Source organism: Euleptes europaea, chromosome 1, assembly GCF_029931775.1.
Source record: "Euleptes europaea isolate rEulEur1 chromosome 1, rEulEur1.hap1, whole genome shotgun sequence".
NCBI classification, from domain to species: Eukaryota; Metazoa; Chordata; class Lepidosauria; order Squamata; family Sphaerodactylidae; genus Euleptes; species Euleptes europaea.
The window spans coordinates 134,062,408-134,076,154 of record NC_079312.1 but is presented as its reverse complement, the minus strand read 5'-3'; the positions used below and the strand labels follow the sequence as shown (position 1 = coordinate 134,076,154).

General features: G+C 45.1%; 1 protein-coding gene across 1 annotated transcript; it reads right to left on the bottom strand.

Annotated features, from left to right (window-relative positions):
* Window positions 1-1,661: 1,661 nt before the first annotated feature.
* Window positions 1,662-13,057, bottom strand: ENPP7 (ectonucleotide pyrophosphatase/phosphodiesterase 7). The gene is made up of 6 exons (XM_056864552.1): window positions 12,817-13,057; window positions 11,388-11,533; window positions 9,832-10,452; window positions 7,555-7,793; window positions 3,261-3,280; window positions 1,662-1,759 (listed from the first exon to the last, which is right to left on the bottom strand). The coding sequence occupies exons 1-6, from the start codon at window positions 13,055-13,057 to the stop codon at window positions 1,662-1,664; spliced, it is 1,365 nt and encodes a 454-aa protein (XP_056720530.1).
* Window positions 13,058-13,747: the final 690 nt, after the last annotated feature.

Genomic DNA, 13,747 nt, shown 5'->3' with positions numbered 1-13,747 from the left:
GGCAGCTTCATGTGTTCATGTGACCATATTCATGTATGCTTTTTTTTTTTAATATTCACAAAACAATGTTTTTAGCCTCTGGATCATTCCCAACTGTTTCTCCTTTGCATTCAAGTGAATACAAGAATCAAGAATATAAAGAATAGAGCTGCAAGTATACAGCTTCTTCCCCACCTTGAAACCCCTTCATTAATTACAGTCATTCCATCTGCTTCAACCTGGAGGTGTAGGGTGGGAAACTGCCTTCCCCAACATTTTGATTGTATGCTGTACAATAGTTTTAGTGAATTTGTCACATATTATATCCCAACAACCATGATAGTTAGAAGAAGAGGAGGTTCTCCCCATAAGTGGCAGGCTTTTTTGGTATCTTCCCTATTGCTCAGCTACAGTGGAAGTGCCTTGAGGGGTGCCTGTATGGAAGCCCTCAAAGGGCTTCCACCAATAGCCACAATTCTGACTCCAGCTTGTATCACTAACACAAAGACAATCTCAGGCCTGCTTCATACGTTTCTACATGGCAGGGGACGAGGGTTGCCAGGTCCCTCTTTGCCACTGGCAGGAGGTTTTTGGGGCAGAGCCTGAGGAGGGCGGGGTTTGGGGAGGAGAGGGGCTTCAATGCCATAGAGTCCAATTGCCAAAGCGGCCATTTTCTCCAGGTGAACTGATCTCTATCAGCTGGAGATCAGTTGTAATAGCAGGAAATCTCCAGCTAGGACCTGCAGGTTAGCAACCCTACAGGGGACAGCCCAGAAGTGGGAACGGATCACTATGCATGATGGACATGCATGCATACTTCTTGTTGCGTGGATGCTTGCTGGTGGGATGCTTACTGGACTCTAAGAAGAAAAGGTGGGATATAAATAGCTTAAATGCATTTCCAAGTACATGTGTATACTGCAAGAAAACCTGTGTTTGAATCACCTACTCTGATCCAGGTAGAGGCATGTGGAAGTGGAATGGATGAGGAGCTGCATGACCACTTAGTGCTTGTTTGGAGGTTCTAGCAAGGGAGCTCAGCTATCGTATACCCTGACCGAAGAACGGTATACTCCTATCTGGGATGGTTGTCCTTTTCCACCGAGCATGCAGCTTTGGGAGGGATACACATGGAGTGGTGAGGGAGGTAGGGGACACCCGCCTAGCCAGCCAGATCAGCCAAATCAATCCTGGCGATCAATGGGATGACAGATGTCGCAGTCAGATCATCCTCACATCTTGCCCTTTCAGAAGGTGGCTCTGATCTGAGGTTGTGTATAAATAGCTCTCTTTTAAAAGGTGAAATCTTGCCAAGGAAGGTGGAAGGGGGGGGGGGCTAGATTCAGTTGCCTTCCCTGACAAAAAAAATGGATAGGATTTTAGCTTTTTAAACATTAAAATAATAATATTAAAAAGGAATCCACTGGCTGCTTCATACATGCTGTGTTAGGGCTAGAATTCTACAGTAAAGCACATGCAAAAAAACTGGTCCTCTGTGTGTGACTGAGCTGTTTGCTTCCTAGTGGTGTATGGGAATTAGAGTTAGCTGGATCTATTTTAAAGATGGCTGCCTTGTGTTGTAATTAAAGGCTTCTGGGCCTGGCTGTGTATTAGAACAAGTAAGGCAAGATCTAGTTCTTCATACCTGGCTGATGTTTTTCCTGGGAAATTGGAGGACACCCTTACAGGAGCACATAGCAAGCAATCCCCACCGCACATCCCACGAATGCAACTAAACTCAGCACCAATGCCAGTTCCCAAGTTGAATGAGAAGAAATCTCTGTACTGGACCCTGTAATGGAAAGGCAGCAAAGTGAGACAGCGATCTGCTCTCGTCCCAAGTCATTCCTGCATTAGGCAATTGGGGATCCAGCAGCTGGTTCTTGAATTTCTCCTGTCTCCTTCCTGCTCAGAGGAAAAGCTAACATTGTGGGAAGAAAAAAATGTGGAGAAATACTTCAATTTCGTGAACTCAAACCTTTTATCCAAGGGATTTACACTAATGGAAGCTGAACAAGGCAGTGATACATAGGTGTGGCCACTAGATGTCGGAATTTAAACAAGAGTGTCTTATAGTTGGTGTCTTTGGGCCCGTTCATGCTGTATGTGGATCTATGCAGCTAACAAGGTTGGAATGGTCAGGGATTCAAGTGTATTGCATACCGGTATACGAATTATGCTACAATGACCTGTATATGGGATGTTTACATGCAGTTCCTTGCCCCACTGCACACATGCTACTTTAAAACCAAGAGCCACTTTATACTGCTGAATTGCACTGCCTGATGTAGTATACAGTCTCTGTGTGGCTCCTGGGAAAACTGTAGCCTTTGACCATAAAAGTGGTCGCTGGATCACTGTGTACCCCCTTGTTCAAATCAACTTTTTGCTGTATCAATGAGTACAGTATTGTGGTTGGATCCCTTCTCATCTGGGTTTAGGCCTGGTTATGGGACTAAATCAGCTTTGGTCACCGTTGTGGATCACCTGTGCTGGGAGATGGACAGAGGGAGCATGACTCTGCTGGTTCTCTTGGACTTCTCAGTGGCTTTTGACACCATCAATCAAGGTGTTCTTCTGGATCACCGATCTGAGCTGGGATTGGGAGGCACCATTCTGCGGTGGTTCTGGTTCTACTGGGAGGCTAGGTTTTAGAAAGTGGTGCTGGGGTAGGGATGCCACCTTCCTTGTGGGACCTGGGGATCCCCTGGAATTACAGCTCATCTCCAGACTACAGGGATCAGTACCCCTGGAGACAATGGATGCTTTGTAGGGTGAACTCTGATGCACTGTACCCCACTGAGGTCCCTGCCCCATGCTCCCTCCCCAAATTTACAGGAGTTTCCCAACCTGGATCTTAAAACCCTCCCTCCCCATCCCCTGCTGGTGGCCAGGAGGAACCTGGCAACCCCATATGCCAGGGAGCTGTTGTTCGGCCCTTGGTCTATGGGGGCCCACAAGGTTCCATCTTGTCTCTCTTTAACATCTATATGAAACAGTTGCATGAGGTCATCCAGAGATTTGGGCTGGATTGTCACCAATAAGCGGATGACATTCAGCTCTGTCTCGCACATCCAGCTGATCCCAGGGAGGCTGTAGAAACCCTGAACTAGAAACTGCCTAGAAGCAGTTTTGGATACAGGATAATAAACTGAAGCTTAATCCCAATGAGATAGAAGTGCTCCTGGTGGGCAGAAGGTCTGACCCAGGATTTAAGGTGATGCCTGTTCTGGATGGGGTTGCACTCCCCTTGAAGCAACAGATCCATGGTCTGGGGGTGCTGTTGGACCCAGGTCTACTGCTGGACAAACAGGTGACAGCTGTAGCAGGAGTGGCTTTTGCCATTTTCAACTGGTTATCTAGCTGAGACCTTTCCTGGGCAGAAAGGATCTGGCTGTTGCGGTGCATGCCCTGGTTACATCTAGCTTAGATTACTGCAATGTGCTCTCTGTGGGGCTGCCCTTGAGAAGTGTTCAGAATTCTCCCACAGTGGATATTTTTTTATTTCATATCTTGCAGTTATACACAACTTCTCTGTAAGGCACTATGTACACTAATAGCCCTGTATAACTAGAGTTCCTACAACTGTCACTGGTACTGTGCAGCTGGCATGCTGTCAGTCCCTGGAGATGTATTCACACAGAACTTTAATGTAAGACGTGGTCTTTCCCCTAGGGTCTTGTGGGCCCAGATTCTGTGATCAAGCGGTGCATTTCTCGGTTGCTGTGAAACTGCTTATGGAAGACCAAAGCTGCATGCAGAGGAAGGACTGAGCCATGTGTTAAGCTTTCCATGTGAATAGATCCCTGGGTATCATAAATGTACCACATGAGATGAAATTTGAGCATCTAGACCAGCCCAGCGCAGATCACACACAGTTATGCTGCAGCCTGCACTGAGGGCTATCAATTTAAGTTCTACCCATTGGAGGTTTTGCTTCTCATGCCACACAGTCTGGGGTTAATGGAAGGAGCCACACCTGAGATTGATAGGAAATCTGACATCTGGCAGAATTACAGAGTTGGGATCAAGTTTCACAAGATAATTCTCCAGTTCTCTGTATAGTTGACAGCAATATATTATGATTGTCCTAAAGTAAGCCCAATAGGAGTCAGGGGCCCTTTGACAAAATAATATGAATTTCCTGTAGTAACTGTGGACGGCTCTTGAAGTGAGTTAACTGTAGGAAGATGGTCTCCAGATAATTCACTACTCTTGAATTAGATATCTATCAGAGCTTAGAGCCAGCATGGTGTAGTGGTTAAGAGTGGTGATTTGAAGCAGTGGACTCTAATCTGCCGAACCGGGTTGATTTCCCCACTCCTACACATGAAGCCAGCTGGGTGACCTTGGGCGAGTCACAGCTCTCTTAGATCTCTCTCAGCCCCAGGGTGTCTGTTGTGGGGAGGGGAAGGGAAGGTGATTGTAAGCCGATTTGATTCTTCCTTAAGTTGTAGAGAAAGTCGGCATATAAAAACCAACTCTACTTCTTCTAGAGGAAGCATCACCTGTCCAGTGAAAGCAGGTGTCAGGTGTGTGGAAACAAGTAGCTAATTTAGGAGTGAGGGAGAAGCAGGCAAGACAGAGCTGCTTCATTAGAATTATCTGGGACTCCTTTGTGATTGTCACTGGCAAGCTCATCCCCCTCCCTTAACATCTGGTGCACTCAGTTTCCTTAGATTGGCCTTCCAAGCTCTGCTTCATATATAACAGTCAACTGAGATTTTGCCCCCCCCCCCTGCCCATTGGCAAAGCCTTGGCTTGTACTCCAGGCCTTTTGACCTATTGACAGAAAGTCCTGTCATGAAATTCTCTGGGGAATTTCTCTCTCTCTAGCGTGCAACCATACTAGGTACATGAGGCTTTTTGCTGTGAATCTAATCACCTGAGCAGCATAGGAGTGGTTTCCTAGGATGCGGTTCAGTTCGATTCAGGGCCAAAATACATGTGACACATCAGGTCATGGGTACCTGACCTGACTCTCTCACATGTTCACTCTCCATCACCCTGTACAGCTTCAAGCACTGCAAGAGAGAATAAGGGTCTTCAGACTTCCCTTCTGTGACATTTTATCCAGTGCAGATGGCTTCAGGGAGCCTACTTGCCCCTTCCTCAGGCTCCACAGCTGGCTGTTTCCATGACTAAAATGACATGGGAGGGAAGCCTGAGGCCTTCTTTCTTCCTCACATGTTTGGAGCCACATGGAGATGTTTTTAAAGATTAGTCCTCACCAGAGTCAGGTCGGGCACCCATGACATGTATTTTGCCCTTAGTCTATCAGTCCAAGAAGTGTGAAAACACACAATCGTTTTGTGTTCCTTTTTCAAGGAAATTAAAACAGTGCTTGGTGTCAGGTGCTGCAGAGTACACAAGAGCACAAGGCAAGAAGGGAGAGGTCTATTCCGTGCCCTTTGTTCCTTGTTTGTCAGCATTAGTGAGAAGGATCGCACTGAGCACCAACCCCGCTATATCTAATGGCTATTGACAACCTAATCTGCCAGTGTGTGCAATCCTTTCTATAGTAAGTCTGTCCATCCCACCATTGTACTGAGCCTCAGACAAGGCATGTGATTTGTCTGTTCTACTGCCTCCAGGTTACAACAGCTGTGAGTTTATACAGAGAGAGATGCCCTGTGATGTCTGCTGAAAAGTGCGAGACAGAGAGGCTGTGCCCGGAATTTGGTGTTTTTCCACAAGACTGATCAAAGTGTTTGACTTTATCCAGATGGGGGAGGAAGATGTTAGCTTATACCAGCTGCCAGAAATCGAGGTTAATTGAAGGTGGACTCTGCTAGGAGTAGCTGACTATGTGAACTCTAAACTTTTTTGGGGGGTGGGGGTGGGGTAAGATATTAGTCCTAGAAGGTGATATGAATATAGTTTGAATATAGGTGAAATAGAAATGCAATGTGTAGTACCTTCTCTCATCCATTTTATACCAGCCTCAATACTTCAAGTAGGTAAATATAAGCCTCATTCTTAAAAACTATAATTTAACTTCTAAGTACTTCTTGTTTTGTGGGATGTTGGTTGGTCGAAAACTAATTGCCTATTAGTGCCTTAGTTCTGTGGAGCCAGTAAATCCCTAATATTTCTAGTAGTCCTTGGACTCAAAGGGCAGTGTGCAAGAGTCATATGCAATGCTGATGGTAGCCCAGGGACAGGCGTCTGGGAGGGCTTCTCATGCTCAAGGCATGTGCGCATGCACGTTGGCAGTTTTGCAATGCATTAGAGCAGACTGAAGCAAGGGTACACAGAACTCTTCATGATCTCTTTATAGAGGCAAGGGGTTGGGAATATTCTTATTACCTAGGACTTGGTAAAACAATTGAACATTGAATGTTAGGGTGGTTTCTTTTTAAAAAACACTGCATTAGTTTATGACAGATTTAACTGTATATTTAAACAGTTGCCTGCCGAGTGCCGCAATGGTATGCCGGCATGGGGTAGAACTCCATCGGGCTGTGTGAGACTGTGCATACATGGAAAATCAATTGCTCTCTATGCTTAGAAAGGAATATGTGGAATCAACCTGCCAAACAGCCATGAATGGGTCAATGAACAAGCAGACCATTAAAAAACTGGCTAACTGATTGTGACTGGCGAACAGGATATGAGCTGAATGGGTGGATATATGAGCAACCATAGTGGTAAGTGTGTGCTGTAGTGGTAGGGCCAAGGAAATGAGTGTGGATCATGGGGCTGATGCTGCTCCACTCTGGGCAAGATCTGCAGCTGATGTTGGAGGCATCCCCCAGCTGGCCACGACAAGAGCATCCTGCTCTGGGGAGTAGAGGGCTGTTGAGTCTGGGGATACTTGCACTTGAGATAGTTGGGCAGCGGGGAGGCTAGCAAGATCACAACACAGATGGTTAACAGGGCTGCAAATTTTCCCCACTGGCATGCCTCCCTTTGTGCCTATTCTTTATAAGGCAAGCTTTTGACAGGGAATGCCTCTGCCAGTCAGGAAGATCAAACATGCCACGACATGGAAGAGAACTCTTCCACCTTCTAAAAGGGCAGAAGAGATGGGCTTTCCACATTCTCAACCCTCATTGTATCCAATATATGGATATCTTCAGAAATTTGGAACATTATTGTATAATGGTGAAACTGTTGGATTTTGAAGAGGGAAGCCCAGGTTCATTCTTCTGTTCAGCTGTTGGGCTGACTTCTCCCTGCTGCTTTTAATTTTACAAATCTTGATTGTATTTCCCTGGCTCTTGGCAGGCACTGTGATTGTTTAAAATTTGCATCTCAGTACCAGCTGTTAAATTTCAGAACTGGATTTGAAGAATGAATGGCAACAACAGCTAAACATTTGGCTCACTAATTGGAGCAATGAGTTTAAATCATTTTGGTATCCTGTTAAATTTGCCATAATGTTGGAAGCAATCTATAGCTGAAGGGCAGGGGGGATTTTTTTTATCAATGTCAGCCACGTTTCCAGTGGCTTCTCTTTAAAGGGCACCCAAGGGTTCCCATTAGTTCATCCTTCACCTAGGTGAACTGATCACCAGCATCTTAATGCAGCCTGACCAGTTAGTGTAAAGCACTGTGAAGGGGGTACTAAACAGTAAAACCAGACCTTCAGACTTGAGGAGCATGTTCCATGTGGCATTCAAGGATCCATCGTTGGGCTCGGCTGTGATCTCCAGGAGTTCGCAAAGGAGGGCATAAACATTCACGCTGTCAAAAGGCTCCACCTCCAGGCCCTTCTTGAAGGCTGGTCCTTCAGCCCGGAATATGGTTTTCATATTCATCACTTCATTGTCAAAGCCGTGTTCCCCATTGTTGAATTGCACTTTGATTCTCTGAAAAGGCAGGAGAAGGCATGACTCGCTGCACTCTGGGACGTGGTTTCTTCCCTCTAGCAGGCAATGAAGCAAAGATACTTTCCACCCATCAGCCCCAAATCTCAGTAGCCTGGGGAGACTTGGGAACATATCCCTACTCTCTCTGAAGCTCATTGGATGACCTTGAACCAGTCATCCACACTCAGCCAAGCCTACCTCACAGGGTGGTTGTGAGGATAAAATGCGGAGAAGGATCATAGAATCATAGAGTTGGAAGGGACCACCAAGGTCATCTAGTCCAACCCCCTGCACAATGCAGGAAATTCACAACTGCCACCCTCCCACACCCCCAGTGACCCCTACTCCATGCCCAGAAGATGGCCAAGTTGCCCTCCCTCTCATCTGCCTAAGGTCATAGAATCGGCATTGCTGACAGATGGCCATCTAACCTCTGCTTAAAAACCTCTAGGGAAGGAAAGAAGTTACTCATCGTCTTCCTGATGAGGCAAAGGATAGCATTTGTGATAACTTGGTGAGCCCCAATGATAAATATAACACATTGCTGAGTATTATGTCATTTATAATGCCGAAGCTCAGAAATTGGGCGTTATCTGTTTTTATGTTAAAAGCAGCTATTAACTCTAATGATTTAGGTTTAAAAGATAGGTACCTCTTTATAAATAACCTACTTTAAAATGAATTCTGAATTTAATACAAATTTGTTAGGAGACTTTATAACTAAAGCTTTTTTTCTTTAAAAAATCTGATTTAAAATTTTCAAATTCCGTTTAAATACGATTTTTGCTTAAAGATAAAATGATCTGACATATGGTATATATGTGCAGTGAGTGGCAGGTTGCCTGTTTAGATCTACCTATTCCTACTACATGCAAAATTAATGGAGATAAATATTAATTGTATATCACCATTAAGTGGCCATTAAGTGCTGGTACCTTTTCCAGAATCCAAGAATCATGGCTGTAAGAAATTTGATGTAAATGCTCTCCTGTTGCAAGTTCGGATTGCCAGTGTGGATGAAAGTAACATGAGAGAACATCCTGCCTGATCCATAGGGTTGCCAGGTCCCTCTTTGCCACTGGTGGGAGGTTTTTGGAGTGGAGTCTGAGGAGAGCAGGGTTTTGAGAGGGGAGGGACTTCAATGCCATAGAGTCCAATTGCCAAAGCGGCCATTTTCTCCAGGTGAACTGATCTCTATCAACTGGAGATCAGTTGTAATAGCAGGAGATCTCCAGCTACTACCTGGAGGTTGGCAACTCTACTGATCCAGGGTTTCCAAACTACCTCCTCTTTAGATCTTTCAGTCAACAGAATGGACTTGGGATGTCTGTACCAAGAAGTGGAAATGTATGATTACAATTGGTGAGTTGCAGTCAAAGGCAGTTTAGGGAATTCTGAATTTGGTGATGGGTAAGGAAATGCAGTCCCACCCCTTGGTGTGTTTTTGAGATACAAAGGCAGTAAGAGATTCAGGGTTTTAAGGAAGATCATGCATTTATAGTAAAGTGGCTGCCCCCCCCCCAACTTTATGATCACAAAATCAGTACATCCAGGCCACCTATAGACAGGGCAGTGTTTTCTATGCATTCAAGGGACTCTTCAAGCATGCTGAAAAATCTAGATCTATAAATTAACTCCAATTTTAAAAGTGGCCCAGGGATGCTCCTGGAGGTATGGGGTTTTGAGGGCAGTTGAATGTCAAAGCGACCAAGTGTAGGGAAAGGTGAAATTAACCTTCTCAAGCCCCTGAGAGAGATTATGGAATTTTGGAGTTTAGAGACTGGATTCTGAAACTGTTTTCCCCTCCCATGATTCCTCATAGTCCCCTAGCTTGAATTTGCTCAGTTCTGATCATTTCACTGCCACACATAATAGGAGCCTATTCAAGGAGAGGTAAAGAGTCAGGAGAAGTTGTTAGGAACATGCAGTTGCTATACCTGAATGAACAAAGGGAGATGGTGCATACAACACATGACCAAAGCCATAACAAGAGGAGAGGAGTCAGAAGTGCTGATATAGGTAACAGAACACATCATACCCCATGGATGACATAGCCAGGGTCACTGTACAACACAAGAGGTGTGATCCGGGTGTTGTTGGCATAATGGAATCTCTTTGGAAATTCTTCTTTCTTATAGACATGGAGTTTGGGGTGAGCGTACTTCAGGGCCTCATAAACTTGCTCTAGTTTTCCTGGTTTTGGCAGCAGTAGCCCCTGTGGTCCATAATCTACCAGCTCAAACTGGATGTCTCGAAAAGAGAAGTTTGCCACTTTTTGGAGGTGAATTTCATCCTTTTTTATTACTGTTTCCATGCCATGGTCAGATGTGATGATCAAGTTCAGTTCTGTGTTCATGCCATGCTCCTTGATGCTCTGTCTTAAGTAACCAACTGTCCGGTCCACTTGAGCAACCATGTCTTTCCTCTGCTGAGACTCTGGGCCATATTTGTGTCCTGTGGAGTCGGGCTCTCCGAAATAAAGGGCAATGAAGTCAAGATTGTCTTTGGTGAACCACTTCATGACAAGATCGATGTTCTGCCTCCACTCAGTCTCATTGTTGTACTTGAAAAAGAGACCTTCCACTCTCTTGACATTCACCTGTTCTCCTTGGTAGGAGGCGTTCCCCCCAGGAAAAAAAAGGGAGGCTGTCTTCAAACCCTAGGGTGACAAAATCATAGTTTTGGGACTTATCATTATAAATACAACTGCATATCTGTGGGTATGTGGTTCAAACACAGGTTTGGACACAAAGGTGCAGATTTCTAGGTCTTATAATTGCAGAAAAGTCACTGGAGAAAACATCGTGGGTAAAGCTCCAAAAACCTCTACAAGGGCTGAGCTGGGCAAGGCTTCAGTGCATCCCATAGCTTTCTTTATCACATCCAGGGCTGTGTGTCCTTCGTGCTTACTATAAATGACATTTTGCATTAAGGAAACCACATTCTGTGACTTTTTTAAAAGATGAGATTATTAGAGCTACATGATGCATGCCAGCCCAAGTCCCTTGGAGGCATTGGAATAAGCAATGTCTAGCTGGTGGGGGGGGAATGAGAAGAAGACCCTGCGGGCAGGAAAGTGGTCAGCTAGATAGGAACGTAAGGTTAGGGACCACCCACCCTTTTACGGCACCTCTTGTCTGTCTTTAGACTGATAATCTCAGGTCTAATTTCCTGCTTCTTCTTGGAAGCTCTCTCCTTTAGCCAGCAAGGTAGCTAGGGGCTATCTCTGTCTCTTAGCTTTCCTATTTATAATGCAGTTCTCTAATAAACATTTACCTTTATCTTTAATCAGTGTGTCTGCCACTTCTCTGCATACTTTATTTTATGTATTTTTTTAAAAGTTTGGTAATCTCCTGTGTGTTGATGGCGCTTAGCACTAACTGTAAGCCAGGCTGCTTGGAACTGGTTGTGTTCCTGGTGGTATCCATGTTTCCCTTTCTTAGTAACTCTGTCCCCTCCAGTATAAAGGGAATATTATAGAGCAGGATGCAGCATTACATCCAGGAGCGCATGAATGTCTTTTTGAATGGAAAGTGCAAGTTCATCTCATTTTTAAGATTGCGGAGTTCTGGGAAGCTCCTCTATCTCGCTTACCTGCCTTTGTGCTGTGATCCAAATAGGGAGGCTTCCGTTGTCCCACCAGGAAGACACCCCCTGTGTGTTGTAATAAGGAAGCTTCTGCCCAGTGCTGGTGTTGAACCACATGTTATGAATCACCCCATGGTTCTCAATGTACTTTCCTGCAAGAGATAAGCTTGGAATTAATTGTTTGATAGTGGGAATGGGGGATGCTCATTCCTTTATCTTACCTGTGGAATATGGAGAGTTCATCCCCATGTGTCACTTGCTTCCCACTCTTGAAAGCCCACTCTGCAAACCCAAAAATGTCCCTGGCAGAGGGTGGATTTTTCAAAGTTGCTATCACTGACGAAAATGTTAAAAGTGGTATGGGATAACTTAAGGAACCTAGATGATCCTTATGAGTAATTACAAATCTTCTGGATCCTTCAAATATACCCTGTTCTTATTCAACTGCTAACAGTTCATGAATACTAGAATACTAGTTCATGAATACTAGAATACTAGAATACACACAGATTGTTGGACTTAGTGATGGAGTTACAGAAACTTCTTCCAGATGTGAAGAAATCACCGACTTTCCCTTGCTTTTCTTGAAGCCTTGTTTGGATATGGAGCAGTCCCATGTAGCAAGGACTGATCACTAGCACAGCCTTGTTCTTTTGCCCTCCATGAAGGAGCATGAAATATCAACACAATTATACAAAGCACACAGATTCTGACAAAACAGGAGCCAAACATTCAGCATCTCTTGATTACAGTTTAAGGACACAGGAGGCTGGATAGAGTGGCTTTCGTGGATCAGTTCTAGCCTCCCACATGGTTATTCATGTTCTAGATCAGGGCTCTCCAACAGGTAACTCATAAGCCACATGGTACCTTGCCAGCTGCTGCAGAGTAGTTTGTGCATTCCCTAGAAGGCCCAAGCAAAGCTAGTGAAAAGATCTGCTCTAGATTTTTTAAAAAAAGCTTTTATTTCATAGGATTTTTTCTGTGTTGTTTCACTGATAGCTTCATTCCTGGTGCTCTTCCCAGTCCATGTTCTGCTTTTAGGACAGAGCACAGTAATATATTGGGTGGAGGAGTTCAAGACATTTTTAATTGCTTAGAAATCAACTTCTCCAGAAAAGGGAAAGGTTGGTGAGCCCTGTTCTAGGTCAAGATGTTTCCCCAGCTTGCTTACTACATATGCTCTAGCAAATTACCACTCTCATCTTAAAATCTTTGTATGTCATCTTAAGTTAGAAATGGGGAAAGTCTGCTGTTGATGGATGGATGGAGCGCTGCAGGACACCTGGCTAGTACTTGAATCAGGATGAAGAGGGGGTGAATCTCCCCTCACCCCACATCTTGCACCACTGAAGTGAATGATAAGCCAGGGTATCTTTTCTGAAGCTCACGGCCATCCCCCGTCACCTCTCTTTCTAGAAGGCCATGGACTCACCTGTAAGAAGGGTGAAGTGACACGGGCTTGTCTGGGTAACAAAGGGAGGAGTCATGTAACGTGCTTTCACCCCGTCTTTTGCCATGGCATCCAGGTTGGGGACGTCCACATCCTGGTCGTAGTTCCAGCGGAAACCATCAAAGGAAACCAGTAGGAGCTTCTTGCGGGAGCTTGGTCCTTGCAACGGGGCACAAGCTCCAAGGGTCAACAGGGAAACCATCAACCCCAGGAAAGCAAACATTTCTAATGCTGGCAGGGAAGAGAAAGGAGTAATCGGCCCAGAGGCAAAGATAAAATACATATGGCAGAGTCTCAAGTTCACTTGTCGTAATAAGGACGTCTTCCTGCAAATCAGGTTGCCGGGCGGGGAGGGATTTTTTTCTTCTATCTCCTCCCTCTTAAAAAAGTCCAGCACTATTTACTTCATGGCATGGTGCACAACTGTTTCATTGTCAACCCTGAAAGAGTTAAGCACTGGTGTGGCTGAATGGGAAGTGGATGTTGCATGAGGATCAGCTGTGGGTGGAACTTTGGCTTTCCTGAGGAGCACAAAAGTCTGAAACACAGCAGTATAACCTTCCCCATATCCCACATTAGAAATGAAGGAGCGGGTTCCTTGAGGCACATGGTAGTAAAGCAAGAGGGCATTATGAGGTTAGAGGCACGAGAGTAGAAAAATAGTCCAGGGTTGCTTAACAGAGGCAGGCAATGACAAACCGCCTCTTTTCATCTCTTGCTTTGAAACCCCCCTGCGGGGTCACCGGAAGTCGGCTGCAACTTGATGGCACTCTCCACCACCACCAAGGTTATCGTGTGTGTGTGTGTGTGTGTGTGTGTAAAGTGCCGTCAAGTCACAGCCAACTTATTACAACCCCCGTAGGTTTTCAAGGCAAGACTATACCAAGGTTATTATCCCCCCCCCATTTGCTTG